The following is a 23,330-nucleotide window of genomic DNA, read 5'->3' as shown; positions in this document are numbered from 1 at the left end:
CAGGGCATGAGGGAGCAAAGTTATCCATCTCCTGGCAGGTAGGAGGCAGAGAGAGAGAGACAGAGGAAGTAACTCAGGAGAGGGTACTCCCCCAGTGACCCATTGCCTCCAACTAAGCCCCACTTCCTATTTTCTCCCACCTTTCCATTAGGCCATCAAAGGACGAATCTCCATCAATGGATCAATTCTTTCAGAGTCCTCGCTTAAAGTGTGGCTCAAATTTCCAATAGATCATCTTGTGATCATTGCATCGAGGACCAAGCCTTGAACACATGAGTTTTAGGGGAGGCATTTTCTAACTAAACCATAACAGTGGTGGGGGCTAAGGAGGAAGAGGAATCTCCTACTATTAAGGGTCCAAGACCAGCCAGCCCAGCTGGGCATCTCATGCCCAGGGTTCACATGGTAGGGATGTCTACATTTGACTCTGCATCAAAGATATGAGGGCTTCTAGGGTACTTTGATTCTGCAAGTCAGGGATGAAGCCCCATCTTGCTGGGAGAGAAGGCAGTTTCTGTTGCATTGAGTAGCAAAAGGATTCTTCCCCAAGACAAGTCTTCCTCTGCCTCTTATGGCATGCCATTACTTCTATTGCTGGTCATACAGATGAGGTGGTTTTTATATGACTTCCTTCTTTGAAACTGAATTTACACTACACTATTACGTGCTATTTCTCTTACATGAGACATCTAACCTAGTGGATAATCCTGTGATTCTTCCAAGTATGATTCTAAGTGCTATGGGTATCAGTGGTGCACAAAAGAGACACAGCTCCTGTCCTTGAGGAGTCTAATATTTTAGTAATGGGGACCGAGAAAGTAATTAAGAGAATCTAATTTCAGACAGTAATGAGTTCTATGAGGAGACTGGTGAACGATAACACGATGGAGAGACAGGAAGTGCTTTACCTAGGATGCTTATGTAAGTGCTGTCCCCTTTGAACAAGTCAGTCATGCCACTGTCTGGGGGATAGAGCTCTCCAGGCAGAGGAAGCAGCTAGTGTAAGGGCTCTAAGGTTGAAAGGAGCTTGGTGCACTGGGGGATTTTCAAGAAGGTGCAGTGGGGCTGCAGCAGAGGATAAAGTGAGTGAGCGGGTAGCAGGGTTGAAGGTAAGTAGGGCACAGAAGTGGAACCAGACCAGGTTAGGCTCCTGTCAAGGCTCTGGAGTTTTATTCTAAGCATGGTGACAAGCCACTGAGGGGTAAGGAGGAATTTCTGGCAAGAGGCTGATGCCACTAATGAGGAAGCTTAGAGTGCTAAGCAGAATGTAATGTAGACCACAAATTTTATTTTTTATAATGCATGTTAAAATAATAATTTTCTGATTTTAATGGGTTTAGTAAGATATCTTATGAAACTAACTTTGTCTATGTGGTGGAGGGTTGGTGTTACTTTTAAAAATATTGCAACTAGAAAAATTAAAAATCTATGTGCTCACATTAATATTTGTATTTAATAAATGATTTAAACAATAGTGCCAAGGACATCGCACTGTGTGCTACAACATTCCAAAATCAGATTGAGAAGGAAGATCCAGCAAGAAAGTCAGATAAGCAACAGCCAATAAAACACGAGGAAATTTAGGGGGAGTGTAGTGTTTCAAAAAGCCAATGATAAAATTATTCAAAAATGAGCCAATTGCTTCCAGAAGATTGGGTTAACTGCCTATTGGATAGAAGAACAGTTTTTGCAGAGCTTAGAAGCAGTTGCCTTTGGAAGCTTCGTGTTCAGAAGCTTAGTTTGGAGAGAGCTCAAGAGTTAGAAAGTGAGGTGCGCCCACAAAGAAAGTGAGTATTATTCATTTCTTTGGGTTTTACATTAAGGGAATTTAGAGAGACAGGGGAGTAATGGGATGAAAGTTTGTAACTGAGAAGAGATTTGCATGTTTTGTTGGCTTATTTAAGGAGACACATGCCTGACATGTTCCAATTGAATAATGAACAGTGAGGTTGTTCTTTCAGCCTTTTTATCACTTGGGGAAATAAAGCAAGTATATCGGAAAGAATTTCAGACCTTCTGAACTCCAGATTTAAATCGAATGGTTCTATTAGTACTCTCTGGTTCTAGCAGTGCAAAGATGAGTTCTTTTGTTCTACCATTTGCCTTTCATATTTTTCTCTTTGATTTTGTTTTCCTCTTCTTTTTCCACCACTAGAAATAATGGCTCAAAGGCAATGTCAGCCTGCTGTGGCCTGGTGTTGTGGCCTGGTGTTTTTCCATGACCATCTATCTGTAATGCTGAGAGGTTTGCTTCCCCACTGCTTACAAGGCTTCTGAGTGATGGAAGCAGGGATGCTACTGTGTTTATTAAGATGACTGGAAATATTCCATTGATTTTTTTCATTGATCACCCATCAAAACCACATTCCCCTATCTCCAAGCAAGACATTCCCTATGTATTTGGCTTTTTCTGGACATGACATACTAATGGAATTACTATCTTAAAAATATCATGATGGTCCCTTTGAACAAATAGTATATACTTTTAAAAAGAAAGGATAGGAATGTAAAACAGATCCTGTCTGGGGTGTGGGTAACAGTGGATAGTGGTGGTGGTGGGGCTAATGGGTGAATGGAGAAGAAGAAGGACGATGACTATGATTGAAATACTGTATGTATATGCGTGGAAATGGAACAATGAAGGTGGTTGAGATTGGTTGGGGCAGGGGAAGTGGGGTGAAGGGAAGTGATGGAGAGTCTGGTCAAGGCACATTGCATGAATATATAGACATGTCAAAATGAAATCCTCTTCAACAACTAATTGATGTTAATTTTTAAAATGTAGGAAAAAAATTGGAGGGGGGATGATTTGTCCTAATGGTAATTACATTTGTATATTTTATCTGGAATCATTTAAGAATCTGAAGGATGAAGAATAAGGGTGAAAAGATTGTGTTGCCTTATGGACATAAAATGATAAAAAGCTAGGAGTATGGTTCAATTGGAAGACACCTGTCTAGCAAGTGTGAGGCTTTGAGTTCAGTGGTGATGATTATTTTTCTGATTTGCTTTGTATATTGTTTTAGTGATTCTACCATGGCCGAGTCAATAAGTGAAGTATCCAGTAGTCAAGAAATTCTAGACATGGGTGATGAAGGTAAGAAATCCAATAAAACTTTGAAACTAGATGTATACTGTGTTTGGCCCCTAGGAAAAAAAAGAACCAATTCTCCAGAAAACAAGTTCCTATCAACTTAATTGTAATAACTGTAGATTCATACGCACTGTTAATCTTTCTAAGCTCTTCTCTGTTATCTCCAACCTCTAATAGTCTACACATTTTTTCTGAGGCTCTGTAATCTCTGCAGGTGACTACTGAATTTTACTCACTGAGGCAGAGGTATTTCTGCTCAATCAGAAAAAAAACCATCACAAGGGACAATAATCTCACAGATTCAACCAAAATTTATAACCAATGGAGGAATTTATCATTTGAATAGGAAAGAAGGGATGCAGAAATAAAATGATGCTCCCATTGGCTTCTATTCAGTGGGTTCAATTTACCAAACTGTTTGTGAAATTTACTCAGATGAATACTCATGCCTAATTGTGGCATTTATCCAGGAGTGATGGGTGACTGTGAATGGGATAATAGAAAAGGAAATATAAATCACAAATAATATCTGATTTAAGTTTTCTTCATTATTATTCATGTGTATTAATTATACACAATAATGGGCTTCATGAAGACATTTTCATACATGCACAAGATGTCTTTTGACCATATTCACCTCCTCAATACCCTCTCTTAAAACACACACAATACAAAAGGAAATGTATATAAGACATAAGATGAGCTATCTACTTAAAGGCAGAACAGTAAAATTGGGTTCTTCTTTTCTTTTGTGTATATGAGTATTTTTTAGTTGTGTGTAGTGCATAAGAGCTTGCCTAGAAAGCTAAAGGAACCTCCCTCCTCACGACTTCTTGGGTGCCTGACATCACTGAATATGCGGGTATGAGATGCTGAGATTGCTAGTGGACCCCTGAAGGCAAGGCTTGGGTCCTCATCTCTGCATTACCATTGCTTAGTATTGTGCTCAGAGACACCCACTTAAATGTTTAAGAAATGAATGACTGAAGAAGTTAAAGGTGAGACTTCCTTGTCAAGGCAGGTGCAACTGCCAAACGAAATGACCTATCTTTTCCAATACGAGTTAGACACATGCCCACAAAAGAAGGTGAAAGTCCAGTGCATGGTGGTGAGTGGTGGTGAGGAAATGCCCTTTTTCTGTTCTCAGGGGTTGTTTGTGCTTGGGATGTTTTTAGACTTATGCAGTGTGGTTGAGAGGCTAAAGGGAAAGAAAGATTAAAAGAATGTTTTATATCCAAGCAGCAACGTGTACAAACAAGGTCATCATTGTGTTGTGCTTTTTTTTTTAAGTTGGGGTATCTGTAATGTAATCCGGACTAGCCTCAAATTCACGATTCTTCGGTTTCTACTTCCCAGGGCCTGGATTATGGGTGTGTACTACTACACTCAATTGGGGTTTTATTATTGCTTTCTGCCAGTCTTGGAGCTTGAACTCTGGGTGTGGGCACTGTCCATAGGTTCCTTTTGCTCAAGGCTAGCAATCTACCACTTGAACTGCAGCGCCACTTCTGGCTGGCTTTTTCTGTGATTAATTGGAGATGAGTCTCAAGGACTTTCCTGTCCAGGTTAGTTTCGAACTTTGATCCTCAGATCTCAGTAGCTAGGATTATAGGTATGAGCCACCAGCGCCTGGCTACACTCAGTTTTATTTTACACATTTGAAAATCTAAGTTCAACCCAGAGGAGATGATCTTCCTGTGTGCATGATGGATACATGAAGATATAAGCCAGAAGCCACAATTTCTTCATAGGCTTTAGCCACGGTTTTTTTTTCTGGAGTGGGAGTTGGGGGACAAGGAACAATGCCTTCAATTGGCTGTTTTGCGACATGTGACACACCTGACAGGCCCTCATTGGATGGTGATATTGAAAGCTACTTTGCTGTTTGGAAATGTGTAGTTCTTGGGCTTACACAGGGAAATGAATGTCTTTGCTCTAGAAGTCTAAATAGCTGACAGCTCCTGGCTCTGTTCTCTGGCTACAGTTGTGATCTCTTATGGTGACATGGGCAATCTATATAAACATTGCTAGGTATAAACATGGTTTTTTTTTTAACCCTTCCTTAATTGTTAATGCCTATGTATCCTTTGTGCTTTTAATCGCTTTTAATGTCAGCCTGTGCAGGGCTTTGCTGCCAATAAAAAACAACTCCAGAACAAAAGGAAGCCTACAAAGCAAATTTATGGCAAACATCATGGTTTCTATTAGGATTAGAAAAACAACATAGCATGAGGATGGTGTATCACTCCCAGGCCTGAGATCCAGTCTATCTCCATACACAGGGACGTGTTACAATTGAGGGTAGGGAAATGTCCTAATCAAAAACAGGTTGAAGAGTTTGGGGATGTCACTCAGTGGCTGACTAGTTCTGCAGTACGTGTAATGCCCCTGGGTTCCATTTCCAGCACAGCAATAAAAGAGTTAGCTGAAGACGGGCTCTTGCAGCTAACATTGGAAGTCTGGCAATGGGTTGCTCTCTAAGGTTGCATGTAGCTTAAAAAGCTGTTTTTCTGATTAATGCACATCCAACCCACCACATTTGTCAGTTACCTTCCCTTAGTGTCCTCCTCATTACCTGCTCACAGAGTTGTATGGCTACCATATTCAGAGCCTTCTCACAGGGTAGAATGGAAACATTCTTTTCCTCCAGTGCCCACCCCCCCCCATTGAAAGAAACGTGAATTGCTGCTTAAGAAATTTTGAATCCTTATAAGAAACTAAGTTGATGTTTCTGACCAGTAAGTGATAAGAATTTGAAAGATAATTGGAATCTAGGCATACGTAAATTGTAGCACCTGTTCCAGTTCTAAAATAGCTAGCCATTTTGTTCATTTCGCACCATAAATTATGTGAGTATAGAATTTTTGTCTGCTCATGCAATGATTATGTTTGGTAAGTTTGCCTTCATAGCTTGAAGAATTTATTGGAAATGTTTGTCTTGGACTAGTCAGTGTTATAAATGTAGTTACCACTTGCTGATTCTCCTGTCCTTGTCTTGGCTAGTGCTAAGAAGCAGGCTTGCAGCCCCAACGTCTCTCCCTCCCCTTGCCTTCTTCCCTTCCATTCTGAGATTTCTTAAAATGTATTTTTATTGTTATCATAAAGGTAATAATGCACAAAGGAAATTATAGTTACATGACAGGTAATAAGTACATTTTTTTTCTTTTTGGATAATGTCACCCCTTCCCTCACTCTCTCCCAGTGTTTCCTCCTGTCCCCATCAACAAGTTGTATAGTTCATTTTCAACATATTTTCTAGTGAGTACCTGCATTTGTTCACCCTATTTTGGAATTTTGAAGCAAGAATAAATGAAAGTCACTATGTTTCTAAAGATGGTGGATGTTTGTAACATTCTTTATGCTACGTTCTGAGCATATAGCTGTTCCCCCTTCAGAGAGATAACAGGACACTCACCCTTCAAGAATCCATAAATCTCATTCAAAAACAGCAGTACAGCCAGGTCTCTGGTGGCCCAGGCCTGTAACCCTAACTACTCATAGGAGGCTGAGATCTGAGCTTGAGCAGGAAAGTCCATGAGACTCTTATCTGCAACTAACCACCAGAAAACTGGAAGTGGTACTGTGGTTCAAAGTGGTAGAGCACTAGCTTTGGGTGAAAAATCTCAGGAACAGTGCCCAGGCCTGAGCTCAAACATTACAACCAACCAACAAAAAAACAACAACAACCCACAAACAGGCAGTACCTCCAAAGGCTAAAATATGCCACTTTTTCTCCTATTTGTGAAAAGATCTCTCTCACTGGGCAGGAATGGTTGAATGGTATATTGGAGCTGACTCTAACTGACCTGGGAGACTGACTATACATCGCTTCCCCCAAATCATATTGTAGCTTCAAATTGTCCATAGTGGGAGTATTTATACTACATGAATCGGCAAATAATACAAATCATGCATTATCTCAAGTTTAGTTGTTAAACATTTTCTAGCACCAAACAAATTTTGATTACTCAGAATTTAATACAAAAACCTCACAACTTCACGGGTTGTAAAAATTATTTGGAAGTGGAGAGATTAAGAGAGAGGGTCAAAAAGCAAAATAGGATTCTTTTTTAGGGGGGAGGAGTCCGGTTGTGGAGCCTGAACTCTGGGCCTGGGCGCTGTCCCTCAGCTCTTCAGCTCAGGCTAGCACTCTACTACTTGAGCCACAGCACCACTTCCGGCTTTTTTTCATTTTGCTTATGTGGTGCTGAGGAATCGAACCCAGGGCCTCAGGCATGCAAGGCAAGCGCTCTACCACTGAGCCATCTTCCCAGCTCAAAATAGGGCTTCTTTTAGAGTCATTCTTCTCTGCTGTAAACTTCCAAGAACCTTCATATGGAATCCTGACAGTCACTCTGTGGAAACTGAACATTATTTAAAATACTTTAGTTTATTATTAAACAAATTAGTGTGATCTTTTTCTGAAAAAAAAGAAGTGAACATGGGAAAGATGAATTTACAACCAAGATCCTTTATACAGGAACATCCTAGTAGATAAGTAATTGCCTAAGTAATCCAAAACACAAATTACTTAAGCAGCAACTGGCAATCCAACAGCCTTGTGATCTTTCATTGTCCCACTCCTAGATGGCTGCTGCTTCTAATCATGTAGACTTCAGAGTTCATTCTAGATATGGCACTGTTTCTAATTAACATAAATAGAATTATATCTGTATCTAATTCTTTTCTTATTGATACCCAGAACTTAGGAAGTACTTGTCCTTAAATATTTGGAGTGGTTGAGGGAGTGAATGAACAAATGAAAGAATGAAGGAATGAAATAAAGAACATTAAGATGGAAAATGTGGTCCTATTAAACAAATTTTTGGTGTCTGGAGAAAAGACAGACAAGGTTAGATTAATGGGAAACTAGTTAATAACAGGTTTTGAAATTTAGAGACCTTCTTTACTAGGTAAGCATAGGACAAATCAGCACACAAAGAGATCATGACATTCAGAGCTAAGTAGAACTGTATGTAGCATTTCCCAATGTGTGTTGCCAAATACTTTTCTCATGTGCATTGAGAAGATACTCTTGTTACCCAATTTGTGGAGTTCTACCATACATATAAGCATCCAAAAGCCTCCCAAACATCTTGTTGGAAAGCAGACTATTGTCTAATTCACATCTCCTACATTGATCCCCTTTTCATGTAAGAGAATGTAGGAGTATCCCTCAGAAAACACTTGGAGAGATAATGATCGAGTGCAGTCTCTTCATTTTCCCACAAAGTGGTAGAGAAGTTGAGTGCTTCTCCCATAGTAAGGTCACGGAGCTAAGCCATGTCACATTCAATTCCAAGATTCCAGAGTGTTCAGACACTGAACCAGCACACACCTGCCATAATAGCTGCCATATTGGCTGGGTCTTTCACTGCCAGTACAGCCTTTGCCATACCAACGTGGTCTTCCAGAGAGTAGACTATTGTAATGCCACTTCTGTGTTGGTCATTCATTGCATGTGAAAACAATAAGAACTAACAACTGAAAAGGAGAAGATATATAGATATAGATATATTCCTTTTCTACTGAGTTCTAATGAAGGCATATAGTGTGTTTAGTTGGAAACTAAAGAAAGCCAAAGCAATCTTTAAGAGCATTTAACGATCTGTAAGGCACCTGAGACCACGGTTCTCATTCGTGTCATGAAGGTCCTCTTTCCCCTACCCCTGAGCCCCATGTACCTCCCCTTCCTCCATAACCCTCTGTCTCACTTTCACTTCTTAACTTTCAGGAAAGAAAAAATCCAAATTTCGAGTCTTCAAGAATTTTTTTGGTAAGAAGAAGAAAAAAAGTTCTGATGACACTCAAGGAGGGAAAGCGCTAAAGCCAAGCTTATCCAGTAGCAACATTATGACTTCACTGAAGCCAATTCAGGAAAGTCAACAAATTGAACTTAGGTAAGCTCATATGGAGTGCAGAGGGTGGGCCCAGGGCAAGGACACGTAACTAGATTTAGGCCCACCCTTGGCAACCAAGTGACCAATGAGCCTTTGGTATCAGGAACTTCCATCCTTTCTACCTCAATGCATATGGCTCGAAGCCATTACCAAAACAGTTATGTTCAGAGATCTTCTTCATGTACTAGGTATGTGTTTATTTTCTTGGCTGTGTGGCTCAGTGGGATGGAACACAGCAAATACACACCTCCTTCCTCAAAAGCACCAGGGTAGAGGGTGGGAATGGATCAAGGAAGCCATACTGTTACAGAAAAACTGGAGACATGGCATCTACTGCTAATGAAAAGCTAGCAGGTCTGTTTCACGCAGTGGGGATGACTTACATCATTCTGAAGGTTGGGCGTTGTTTGCCAACCAGGCCCTGGATTACAGATATACCAGATCTCATAATGAGTGAATAAAGTCTCAGACATTAAAGCTATCTATCTGGCTTTGGGATTGGTGGATGTATAAACATATGCCACATTGTTAGGAGAAATTTAATCACAAATTGATGATATACATATTCTCCAGTCATTATAACTGACTTTGGAGAAGCTTTCTGACGTTAAAAGCTTTTTTATTCTTGTTATAACCATATGCTCTGCCCTATGGAAAATAGGTGATTATAGTTCATAAATAAATGTTTTTTAAAACATCAAGAAAAAATAAACTCATTATATTGCTGTAAAAGTACACAAAGAAGCAAAACATTCCAGTCCCTCTCCTTCCATGCCACATGGGGACAAATGCTAGAAGTGGTCACAGAGAGGGTGTTTTGCAGCCACCACTGCCACCCTTATTCATATTTTTGTGAGGCCCCAATTTCAATCTCCCATTGTTTTTCTTTCACTAGACCCCTGGTACTCCCAACTGTCCCTTGATGAATTGGGCCTTTCTCTGTCTCTGTCTTTGTCTGTCTGTCTGTCTGTATCTCTCTCTCTCTCTCTCTCTCCACCCCTCTCATTCTACTTGGCCTGTTCTGCTGGCCTTAAACTGTAGATTTCTCTGGACACTCCACAAAGCTCAATAGTACTGCTAGCGAACCTGTCAAGGTTTTTCTTGGTAGTAAAGGGTCAGCTTGTTACCACGTTATGGCCCCTTCAACATTTGTCTCCAATGCTTCCTGTGACATAATAGCCTGACAGCACACATGGCTCCTAAAGAAGAACTTTAATGATTGCTTCCAATGTGATGACTTTCAGATAGCCTCACTAGTGGGGGAAATGTTTTTTTGGCAGAGGGGCTTATAATGTACTTCAAAAATAATGCCATTATTGTTGGGCTTCAGTGGCTTACACCTGTAACCCTAGCTACTCACGAGGCTGAGATCTGAGGATCACAGTGCAAAGCCAGACTCATCTCTATTTAACTACCAAAAAACTAGAAGTGGAGCTATGGCTCAAAGTGGTAGAATGCTAGCTTTGAGCAAAAAGGGCTCAGGGACAGATCTCAGGTCCTGAGTTCAAGCCCCAGGACTGGCAAATAATAATAATAATGCCATTATAGACCAACCTTATAGATCTAAGTAAGACTAAGATTAGTCCTACTAAACATCAGAGGGTGGGGAAGGAGGCACATTCTTGTTTGGTCTGCATTGTCTCTGCAGATTAGTAAGGACTATCTCTACTCAAGTTTTATGTTTCCCTTCTTACTTGTGTGTTCTATTCCAAAATGGTCCATGTACTCTGCTATATTCTCAAAGCCTGCCTGGGCTGGCTTTGAACCATGATCCTCAGACCTCAGCCTCCTGAGTAGCTAGGAATACAGACATAAAGCACGGATGCTCAGTTGTGTTTCTGTTTTGATTTGTCAGGTATCAAGGATCTGCCCAGATATAGATGACTTTCATTCACTATTTTCCCCTTTTCACACAAAGATTCTATGGTGTATCTTCCCTATTTACAAAGTCATCTTATGTACCACCCATCACTCTACTCCTTCAGTTTGCTATACCTACTTACATATATCTTCTGCTTAGGAATAGAATTAGGTTTATCACTATTGTGTGATGAGTCAAATTAGAGGAAACAGAACCAAAGGAAAGGCTAAAAGCACAAAAAACTCCATTTGAAACACAGGAATCATACATATATAATTATATATACATATATACATAATTATAATTATGTATAAATAATTATATAAATACATAGAAAGAGTATACAAGTCCTGGGGCTTGAACTCAGGGGTCCCGGGAACTGTTTCTGAGCTCATTTGCTCAAGGCTAGTGTTCTATCACTTGAGCTACAGCTTCATTTCTGTTTTTTTGGTGGTTAATAGGAAATAAGAGTCTCATATACTTTCCTACCCAGGATGGCTTCAATCCATAATACTCAGATCTCAGCCTGCTGAGTAGCTAGGATTACAGTTGTGAGTCACAAACACCTGGCTAATAACATATTTTTAGTTCAAAAAATTTGAATCAGGGAATGTGGTTTAGTGACAGAGTGCTCACCTAGCATGCATGAAGCCCTGGGTTCGAGTTCTCGGTACCACATAAACAAATAAAGCCCGAAGTCTCAAGTGATAGAGTGCTAGCCTTGAGCAAAAGAAGCTCAGAGACAGTGCCTAAGCCCTGAGTTCAAGTTCTAGGACTGGCAGAAGAATTGAACCAAAGACATCATCAGAAGAGAAAACTTCAAATGAAATTCAATTTTAAAATTCCCCAAATTACTAAATACAAGAGTTCAAATAAAATGCAGGTAAACAAACAAGTGAAATAAAGATATTGAAAAGAACATTAACAAAGAGAAATCTAGAAAACAAATCAAATTCAAATTTAGGATATTAAAAAATAAAATGGACAGCCTCTTCAGCATAACGGGCAACACAGAAGACAGAATTTCAAGACCTGAAGATAGATTAGATGTATTAGAAAAACTTTAGACATAGTAGAAAAACTAGAAGAAAATACAAAGAAATATGAAAAAAATGAGGTCTTCATTAAATGACCTAATTTGAGCATCATGGAGGGTTCAGAAGGGGAAGAGATGTTAACTAATAGCATGGGAAACATATTTGATAAAGGAATAGCAAAAAGCCTCTCAAATCCTGAAAAAGAGAAGCCAATTTGGGTAAAGGGCATTTAGAACACCTAACAGACCTGATGAGAATATAACTTCTCTACCAAGGAAAAACACTGAAGGCTGTAAGGGGGAAATATCTAATCTACAAAGATCAGTCTGTCAGAATAACATCAGATTTCTCAACAGAAATCTTACAAACAAGGAGGGCTTGGAATGAGGTTTTCCAAGGATTAAAATTCAATAATTTCCAACTTTGAATATTCTACCCAGTGGAGCTATCATTTATAAAAGAAGTACAAATAAAAACATTCTATGACCAACAAAATCTACGTTTATCACCACTATTCCAGGACTAGAGCAGATACTCTGACATCCAGCACACAGGAAGACCAACATAAACCTGAAAGAAGTGACATAAACAAATCCCACCACATGTATAGACAAGCATAGACAGAGCAGGAAAGGAAGCAACACTAAAATAAAAAATGGTAGGAACAGCTACACACCTATCAATTTAATACTCAGTATTAATGAACTCAGTTCTCTGATCAAAAGACATAGATTGGTGAGTCCAATCAAAAGGCAAGATCCAACCATCTGTTGCCTACAAGAGAGATACTTATCTGAAATTAAAGATACTTATCTGAAAACAAATCTTCCAGACAATGGAATTCACAAGAAGGTAGAAGTAGCTATGCTTGTATTTGGCAAAGTAGATTTTCAATACAAGTTAGTAAGAAGAGACAAAGAGGCCACTTCATGTAATAAAGATAACTTTCCATCATGAAAACAATTCTTTACATATGTTCACCAAATGCATGAGCACTGGACTTTGTTAACCTAACACTCTTGGACTTAAAAAGTTTACATAGCAAGCCAGGCACTGGTGGCTCACGCCTATAATCCTAGCTACTCAGGAGGCTGAGATCTGAGGATTGAGGTTCAAAGCCAGCCCAGGCAGGAAAGTCAGTGAGACTCTTATCTCCAATAAACCACTAGAAAACCAGAAGTGGCTCTGTGGCTCAAGCGGTAGAGTGCTAGCCTTGAGCTGAAGAGCTCAGGGAGAGCGCCCAAGCCCAGAGTTCAAGCCCCACGACCAACCAAAACCAAAAGTAAAAAGTTTACATAGCTCCCAACAATATGGTAGTTGGAGACTCTAACACTCCACTCTCACCAATAGACAGGTCAAGCAGGTGAAGACTAAAAATAAAATCTCAGATGTGAAAGACAATAGACCAACTGGACCTAACAGGGGTAGACAGAGATAGATAGATAGATAGATAGATAGATAGATAGATAGATAGATAGATAGATAGATAGATAGATAGATAGATAGATAGATAGATAAATAGATAGATAGATAGATGCCAATATACATATTTGTACACAACAGCTGCACAATGCACATTTTCTCAGTAGCCCATATAATATTCTCTAAAACAAACCACATACTAAGTCTTAAAGCAAGTTTCAAATTCAAGGAAATTGAAATAAACTCCTGTATCCTGTCAGACATAATGGGAAACAAGTAGAAGTTAAAAAAGTAGAAGTTAACAGTAAAAGAAATGGCTTCAAATACTCACACTCATGGAAACTGAACAACACAGTTCTAAACCATGAGTGGTCATTGGCAAGATAAGAAGGGAACTCCAGCTGGGTAGGGCTGGCTCACGCCTATAATCCTAGCTACACAGGAGGCTGAGATATGAAGACCATGGTTCAAAGCCAGACTGGGCAGGAAAGTCTATGAGACTCTTAAATCCAATTAACCACCTAAATAACAGAAGTGGAGCTGAAGCTCAAAGTGCTTGAGCAAAAAAAAGCTCAGGAACAGTGTCCAGGCTCTGAGTTCAAACCCAACAACTGACAAAAACAATCTCAGCAAAAGCAGCACATTATAAAGCATGCATTAAGAAATCAAAATGAAGGAATTGCATTTGTTCCTTCCATCAGACACACCATAACAATGTGGGAAATAGATACTAGTTCTATTGTACAGACCAGGCGAAAATGTTCATCTCCCTCCCTAACTTCTTAGTGACCCCCTCCAGGGTTTCTGCTCTGGCACATTAAACATGAAACTGAGGTTGAGGGAGATCTTCTTTAGAACCCCTAAGTTGTATTTTTTAGGTATTCTCCCTGTGATTAAAATCTGTCTCTGTCTCTTTCTGTCTCTGTCTCTCTCTCTCTGTCTTTGTCTCTGTCTCTGTCTGTCTGTCTGTCTATGTGTCTCTCTCTCTTTCTCTCCCCACAGTTTATTTTCAATATACTCAAAAAAGCCAGAAGTGGTACTGTGGCTCAAGTGGTAGAGTGATAGCCTTGAGAAAAGGAATTTTGGGGACAGCACCCAGGCCCAGAGTTCAAGCTGGCAAACAAAACAAAACAAAAAAATAGAAATACAAAAGGAAAAAAGTATACATGAAAAGTCTTCAATAACCCTTCTATCCCACAGGATGCCACTATTAACTTATATACTTTAAATAGGTGAATCGAATGGTAAATAAACCATATCTTATACAAAGAACATGTTTATCATGTCAAAAATTAAAATTATACAAGAGTATATAAGTTTGTGGAGGGGAAGGGAAAAAACAAATTGTTTACATAGGGATACAGGTGGACCCATTGCAACAATGAGATGTACAAGACGTTATGTTGAAAAACGAACTTTACAACTTTGGCGCTGGGTGGGTGGTGGTGGTGGGGAGATGGGAAGGGATGGGAAGGGGAAACAAAGGAGGAGGCAACAATGCTTTATAAGGACTGTACTCATTACCTTGTTCATGTAATTGTAACCCCTCTGTATGGTATTTTCACAATAAAAAAATCTTAAAATAAAAAAGAGGATAGAAAGCATACAATTAAAATATCCTCCTGTCTATGGTGCCATTTCTCAGAGCAAACCACCACTAACAATTTGGTGGATATTCTTCTAGACTTCCTGTCTTTGACCATAAGCTATATCTGCATGTACTGCCTATGTATATAGTAAATGGGCCCATACTTTATTTTTTCACTTCACATTTAATGGACAGCTTTCTGTGTCAGTACATAGGCATTTTCATATTCCCCCTGAATTGCCTATGGTGAGCAGCATTTTGAATAGACATTCAATTTTTATATCCATTGGGATAATTTTTACAATAGCGTTCCTATTTGTCCAGGTCTAGGAGCAGCATGGGGAACAAAGCCTTATCCCACGATAGCATCTTCATGTTGGATCCGGAATCTGAAAGACCAACGAAGCAATGCTCCCCAGTGGAAGTCCAGAGAGGCAGACCTCTGGAGGTAATAGTGACCTGAGCATTAGTGCCTGATTGAACTACTACTCTTCTTCCATTTCCTCCTCCTATCCTGCTGCACCCGCTCAACCCCCCCCCCCCCCCGCCCCCAAATAGGGAACATTTTTGCTCTGCTTGTCATTTGGTTCTACTCCACAGGGCTGTCATACACATTAAACAACAAAAAATGTGCTTGCTTAGTTGTCAAACAGAGTTTTGGCTGGTATTACCTTGTTGACATCTCCTAACAAACCATAAGAATGCTCTCATTATTTTAGCACTGACAACCTCTATTTATGTCCTAGCAAACCAACCCCCAAGTGCTTCTCTTCCACAGAAATCTCTTGTTTCCAGAACTCTGCCTACAGATGGGATGGTTAATATCATGGTGTCTGATACTATATATATGAAGTTATATATTTACCCAGAGATGGAATCTGGGTTGGAGGCTCCAAGATTACTGAGGTAATAGAGCATAATGATTCAGAGCATGGGCAGCTAAGTTAGACAGATAGACCCGTGCTTGGATCCTCGCTCTGCACGACCCTAGGCTAGTTGCTTAATCTCTCTGAGCCTTCATTTCTTCATCTACAATAGGTATATCAGTAATATCTACCCTCCCCAAGGAGTTGTTTTGTGAGAATTGAATGAAGACTTGGAAAGGTTAAAGAATTGTCCAAGCTCACCTAAGTAACATAAGTTCTAGACTTGGAAATTTGACTCAGGTATGTTAGCCTCAAAATCTTTCCACTACTCCAGTTTCTAAGAGGTTCAGTTCTTTTGTATCTACCTGGACAATGGACAGCTACATTCCCAGTAAAATGCAGCATGTCCATAGGATAATGCCTTACCTCCAGTGAATCCTAAACTTACAATGAGCATGCATAATGCATTTGTCAGTCTACTCTTCTGGAACTCAGATTCAGATATTAACAGAAGCTGCCTCTTCCTGCTCTGAACTTTTGATGAGATTCTGTTCAAAGGCTATTGAAGAACTAGGAAGGCCAGACAGGAGGAGACCCTTCCCTACCGGAGAGCTAATTATTTTGCCCTTGCCAAAAAGTGATGCTTATTTCTGACATATCTGCTTAAGACTCCTATATGGTGTGCTCTGGTTTCTGCACAGGGGACAGAAGTTGTATTCAGTCCATTAGCCATAAAGGAGAGAGAAGGAAACACTGAACTAGTCACCAAATGTGTTGATCCTTGGCTGGAGAGCAGGATCTATAGTCAGCAGATTGTTGCTCTCTTGTGCTACAGAAGGAAAAGTAACATCTGGGAAGTTTTCAGTCTTCAGGTTTGAATGTTAACACTAGCTCTCACTTGCCTCCATAGCTATGACCTTGTGGCTTCAAACCAAGTGCCACAAGGTAATTTCTCACATTTGCAGGGAAGGAAGTTGTTTCTGGAAACAGGGAAAGATCCTTCTCTATCTTAATCTCAACAGTTGAGAAACTCATATATATATACACATATATACATATATATGTGTATATATACATATATATATATACGCACACATATATGAGATATTCCATATCTTAAAAATAATAAAAAAGGTTAAACTGGGTGCTGGTGGCTCATGACTGTATTCCTAGCTACTCAGGAGGCTGAGACCTGAGGATCATGGTTCAAAGCCAGCCTGGGCAGGAAAGTCTGTGAGACTCTTTATCTCCAGTACTACTCAGAGAAAGCTGGAAGTGGTGTTGTGGCTCAAGTGGTAGAGCGCTACCCTTGCTTGAGCACAAAGAGCTTAAGGATAACACTCAGGCCCCATTAATGACAAAGAAAGGTTAAGTTTTGTGAAAATTGAAGCTAGTGTACTAGGAATATTGCTTCTCACAATGAAAAGAATGAGGGGAAATTACAATAGTCCAAAGATAAGTTTTCTTAAATGCTGTTTGGGTGCCTACCTAATACCTTCAGTCTGGTCCTATAGGCCTTCCCTTGGGGAACAAGGCTGAAGACAGCACAGGGTGTTAATAAATTCTGACCCATCAAACCCAGATTGACTTCATGTGGAAAACATCCTTTGAATGCCAGGTGATGACCCCAAATGCAGAATAGTTGATAGTATTAAATGAAGAATAGTTGATAGTATTATGTCAAGGGTCCTAGATGTGGTATTAGTACATGTCTGTAATGCCAGAAGTCAAGATGCAGAGGCAGGAAGATCATGAGTGCACTTGGGTTACACAGCAAGACGCTGCCAGAAAACAGAAATAAAACAGGTTCCTGATACCCAGTGCTGCATAGAACCTGGAGCAAGTGTGGAATTGGTCCATGACTGGCTCCCTTGAGGCAGGATTTTATTTTATTTTTTTGGGGGGGGGGTCTGGTCGTGGGGCCTGAACTCTGGGCCTGGGCACTGTCCCTCAGCTCTTCAGCTCAAGGCTAGTGCTTTACCACTTGAGCCACAGCACCACTTCCGGCTTTTTTCTTTTTGCTTATGTGGTGCTGAGGAATCGAACCCAGGGCCTCAGGCATGCAAGGCAAGCGCTCTACCACTGAGCCACCTTCCCAGCCCCATGAGGCAAGATTTTAATTCCCTATAAGTGTCAAAACAACTGAAAGATTGTGAGATGAAATTTAGATATACTGCTATGTCTGAAATATTGAGACTGGGTCAATTTTACTTTCTGCTAGACAATCACCTGATGTCCTGTATGAAATGTTAGGAATATATGCCTAAATTAATCTCTAAGACATTTCATATTCTTTTTAAGCACAAATGATTAAGATTTAACAATGTATTATTAGCATCTTCCTGCTGTTGAATCAAATTGAATTCAGTCATTTAAGAAACCAAGACTTGGCTGGGCGCAGGCGGCTCACGCCTGTCATCCTAGTTACTCAGGAGGCTGAGTGAGATCTGAGGATTGCAGTTCAAAGTCAGCCTGGGCAGGAAAGTCCATGAGACTCTTATCTCCAATAAACCACCAGAAAACTGGAGGTAGCACTGTGGCTCAAGTGGTAGAGTGCTCGCCTTGAGCTGAAGAGCTGAGGGACAGAGCCCAGGCCCAGAGTTCAAGCCCCATGACGGACAAAAAAAAAAAAGAAAGAAAAAGAAACCAAGGCATGCCGGGTGCTAGTGGCTCATGCCTGTAATCCTAGCTACTCAGGGGGCTGACATATTAGGATCATGATTCAAAGCCAAGCAAGGCAGGAAAGTCTATGAGACTGTGATCTCCAATTAACTACCAAAAAGCTGGAAGTGGAACAGTAGCTCAAGTGGGAGAGTGCTAGCCTTGAGCACAATAGCTCAAGGACAGGACTCAGGCCCTGAGTTCAAGTCCCAGGACTGGACCAAAGAAAGAAAGGAAGGAAGAAACGAAGACTGGAAAGCCATTTCTCTTATTGATTTCAGGCCCAACACTGGCCCTGTGACATTTCTTTTTCCTTTTTTTTTGTTGGTCATGGGTCTTGAACTTGGGGCCTGGGTGCTGTCCCTGAGTTCTACCACTTGAACCACTGCTTCTGGTTTTCTGATGCCTGGCTCCAGTGACCTTTATTAAAGTGTCAGGCACACCATATGTTCTGGTTATTGCCTTTAAAGTTCTCCAACTTGGTCTTCAGTCTGCGATCTCTCTTTCCTGGTCTTTACAGTTAGGAGACAAGAGTACATGGTGGTTAAGAACACAGGCTATAAAGCTGGGCAGCTCCTTGAAATGCTTATTCTACCACTGGAAGGATTAAAACCAGTTGCATTGGCTCTCAAATTTAGTTTTCAAAAAACCCCTCAAACATGTGAGGTGTAAATGAGATATTTATGGAGTGTTTTTTCCTATCTGGCACATTGTATGCTCCATGTAAAAGTGACTTCTCATTACTTGTAGTCATTATTGGGGATGGATTTGGGGATAATTGACTAGGGCTAGAGTTGGGAATGGTTGAACTGGCCTCCTCTCCAGTCCCCAATGGAGTCTGGTAGCAAGAAGGAAGAACTAGAGATCCTAGTCAGTAATACCCCAGGAGCAAAACCCTGTCACACCAGCCTCCATTTGCAGCTCTTTTTCTTTGGCTGCAGTATGTGAAGTCTATGTGTCTTGAGCCAAGCAGAGCCTACAACAGAACCATGTCAGTTGCATAAAAGAAAAGTTCTTGTTTTGTTCATTGTGGACCTCATTCCTGGAAACAGGTGTAACACATTGTAGATGCTTATGAAGTGAAGATGAGGAATTCTGATCCCCATCAAGAGGAACTTTGCAGAGATCAATGCCTATTCCTTCCCTCCCTCCCACCCCCTCCCTTCCTCCCTTCCTCCCCCTCCCTTTCTTCCTTCCTCCCCCCCTCCCTTCCTTCCTTCCTTCCTTCCTTCCTTCCTTCCTTCCTTCCTTCCTTCCTTCCTTCCTTCCTTCCTTCCTTCCTTCCATCTTTTCTTGGGGCTGAGGATGGAATCCAGGGCCTTGTACATACTAGGTAAGTGAGCACTCTACCACTGACCACTTTTCAACCTGTATCTTTTCTTTAAAAAAAAAAAGTAAACTTTGTTAAGATTAAGACAAGCAAAAGGAGCAAGAGTTGTAGTTCAGATGTCAATCCTAGAGCATAACTCAGAGATTACTCACCTCTGTAAGAACCAAGCCTTTGAAAACATGGCCCAAAGTAAAACAAAAGCTGGAAACAAGCTATATTTGGAGTTAGCATCAGTAAGGAGATAATCAGAATTCTCGTGTGATCAGACCAATACATCATTTAGAGATCGGCAAATGTGTGCAGCAGTGCAGAGAGTAAAGCAAGGCCATTTGTCTTTAGTTTAAGTAAGTACTAGAGGTAAATGCAAGGTGGTAGGAGATTCCTTCCTGGGTGCATATATTCTTTTTAGGTTCTTAATCCTTTACCAATTAAGGAACACGTGCACACCAGTAGCGTGGCAGAAAGCACACAGTTTTAATATTTTCCTTCTATTCTCCCCTTGACAGGTCTCACCACAGCACCCACGTAACACCACTTTCAGCCCAGCTCGTATCCAATCTGGCACGACTAGGAAATTGGAAGAAACCCTCATCGATAATGACGTGTCTAAGAACCTACAAAAGAAGCAGTTTTCAAACAAGATTTCACTAAAGAAGGTATTAACCCTTTCCTCTAGTAAAGGTTGGAGGATGGTTGCCTGTTGGCCATTATTACTCTTCATGCTCTCATCTTTTTACAGAGGTCTTGCTGTGTAGCCCAGGCTGTTTTAATTTTTTTTTTTTGTAACTCTGGGCCTGGGTGCTGTCCCTCAGCTCTTCAGCTCAAGGCTAGCGCTCTACCACTTGAGCCACAGTGCCACTTCTGGCTTTTATTCTTTTTGCGTATGTGGTGCTAAGGAATCGAACCCAGGGCCTCATGCATGCAAGGCAAGCACTCTACCACTGAGCCACCTTCCCAGCCCGCCCAGGCTGTTTTAAAACTCAGGATCTTCCTAGCTCAGTACTTGGGATTACAGACACGCACTGCCACACCAGGCTTTATGTTCCTTTTTTACAAAGCCATTTATGAATATACTATATATTGATTAATGTCACCCCTTTCAACATTCTCACCCATCCCTCCTCTACCCACCCCTTCCTTCACTGAGAGTTGCCTTTGATCAATAACTTTTGAAATTTTTTGATGAAATCTAATTTGACTTTTTGATATTTTTGCTTCCATTACGTAGCCATCACTATTACATTTTCTTCTAGTTTTATTTCTCATCCATTTCAGGTAATTTTTGTACATTGTGAATAATAAGGGTGCAATTTCATTCTTTTGCATGTGGTAGTTGCAGTTGTCTTAGTACAATTGTTTAAAAAGACTTTTAATACTTAATTTATCTTCTTGATACTTTTGTTGAACATAATTGAACAGGTTTATTTGTGAGCATAGTTCAATTTCATTAATATATATGTCTATCCTAATACAGTACCGTAGTATTTTGATTACTGCAATTATGTAGTGTTTTAACATTGAAAGTGTGAGAATTTTGATCTTGTTCAGGATTGTTTTGGTTTATCAGGGTCTTTGCAATTTCATATGAATGTTTTGACCAGTTTCTCCATAGCTTCAGAAAAAAGTCTAGTGGGATTTTCATAAGGATGATATTTAATTTGTATAAAACTTTGGGAAGTATCACCATTTTAGTATTGTTTCATAATGCATGAACATAGAATTTTTTTCACTTATCAGAGCCTTTTTAAATTTCTTTCAGCAAAATTTTGTAGTTATATAGAGTCCAAGCCTTGTACCTTCTTGGTTAAATTTATTCTTTGATATTTTGTTGTTTGCTTAATATTTTTGTTTTTGCTTAATTTTCTTTTTTTGGATCCTTCATTTGTTGATCATGTATCTTAACTGTAATGAATTCATTAACCAGCTACAATGTCTATAGGGGTTCTTTAGAATTTTCTCTATATAGAAGTGTATCTTTTGTGAATAGAGTTGTATTTGCTTATCCTCAGTTTGGCTGCCTGCCTGCCTGCCTACCTGCCTTCCTTCCTTTCCTTTCTTTCTCTTTCCTTTCGTTATCTTTCCTTTTTTTTATTTTTTTAGTACTGGTCCTGTGACTTGAACTCAGGGCATTGGGTGATGTCCCTGAGCTTTTGTGCTCAAGGCTACTGCTCTAGCACTTGAACCATTTCTCCCTTTTTGGGGGTGGTTAATTGGAGATCAGAGTCTCATGTACTTTCTTGACTAGTCTGGCTTTGAATCACGATCCTCAAATCTCAGCCTCCTGAATAGCTAGGATTATAGGCATGAACCACCAGGACCCAGATTAGGATGCATTTCTTTTTCTTGGTTACTTTTATCTCTTGTTTTTCTGTTCACCATCTCATTTATTTTTGCTCTAATTGATATTGTTTTCTTTATTCTAGAAACTTTAGTTTTAGGCTTTTTTGCCCTAGTTCCTTAAGGTTGAGAATTTGGCTAGTTACTGGGTTGAAATCTTTTTCTTTTTTTTCTTAACATAGACATATACTGATATATCCCATATGTTTTGTTATATTTTCTTTTAGTTTTTATTAATGTTAAAATATTTTCTAACTTTGGTTAATTTTGATTACTTCTTTAACTCATTAGTTTCCTAAGAATATACTGTTAATATCCACCTATTTGTTACTTTTCTAGTTTTCCTTCTGTTATTGATTTCTAGTTTCATTCTAGTTTTGTCAGAGGAGGTACTTGGCATGCTCCTACATTTTTTTAAACATTATCACTTATGAGCTGGATACCAGTGAATCATGCTTGTAATCTTAGCTACTCTGGAGGCTGAGATCTGAGGATCACCATTCAAAGCCAAAGGAGCAGAAAAGTACATGGGACTCATCGTCAATTAACCACCAAAAAGCTAGAAATGGAGCTGTGGTAGAGTGCTAGCCTTGAGCAATAGAAACTCAATGACAGTGCCCACGCCTTGAGTTCAAGCCCTACAACAGGCACAAAAAAATTGCATGGCCCATAACTCAGAGGAGACCATTTTGAAGTTCCTACTAAGGAATCCAACTTGGTATGTCAGAACCAAATAGTTTGGAGACTAGAAACTCTACCGTTTTGGAATTATAAACTCTCAGTTCTAATCCTTTGGAATTAGAAACTCTCAGTTCTTCAAGGACCTGCCATCATCCTTGCCCCTATAAGAGGTACCTATAAATAGAGTTAGTATCCTCTCTATGAAAACCTAACTTGCAAACCAGTCATCTTCCAACCTGATTTTTTTCCCTCCACCCCACCCAATGATGTAGAAATCCTAGAAACTTATTGGGTTTTGGACACAGATTGTGTGTCTTACTGCAATCAAATGTCTTCCTGTCACTAAGAGAGGGATATGGGACAAGAAAACATGTAAACTCTTTGACCTTGCACAACCTGAATTGCTTCCTGTTTCTGAATTTCACCTACAAGAGGAGCAGCCAAATGGTTTGCCTCTAATGTGTCCACAGAGCAGTAGAGGAAAAGGAGGTAGTCGTTCATTGATTTCTTCCTTAGGAATTTGTGTGTGTGTGTGTGTGTGTGTGTGTGTGTG

The 23,330-nt window shown here is 40.0% G+C and overlaps 1 protein-coding gene across 1 annotated transcript in view; it reads left to right on the top strand.

Moving 5' to 3' along the window:
• Positions 1-3,036: 3,036 nt before the first annotated feature.
• Positions 3,037-23,330, top strand: part of Kiaa1210 (KIAA1210 ortholog) — a 38,981-nt gene continuing 18,687 nt past the window's right edge. The window contains exons 1-6 of the mRNA XM_013019744.1: positions 3,037-3,097; positions 8,829-8,994; positions 15,227-15,350; positions 15,681-15,731; positions 16,470-16,640; positions 20,266-20,415. Of these exons, the coding sequence (XP_012875198.1) occupies positions 3,037-3,097; positions 8,829-8,994; positions 15,227-15,350; positions 15,681-15,731; positions 16,470-16,640; positions 20,266-20,415 (723 nt within the window). The remainder of the gene's footprint in view (positions 3,098-8,828; positions 8,995-15,226; positions 15,351-15,680; positions 15,732-16,469; positions 16,641-20,265; positions 20,416-23,330) is intronic.

This window comes from Dipodomys ordii, unplaced genomic scaffold, assembly GCF_000151885.1.
Source record: "Dipodomys ordii isolate 6190 unplaced genomic scaffold, Dord_2.0 Scaffold47, whole genome shotgun sequence".
In the NCBI taxonomy this organism is placed as follows: domain Eukaryota; kingdom Metazoa; phylum Chordata; class Mammalia; order Rodentia; family Heteromyidae; genus Dipodomys; species Dipodomys ordii.
The sequence above is the reverse complement of the archived record's forward strand: the minus strand, read 5'-3'. Positions and strand labels throughout refer to the sequence as shown.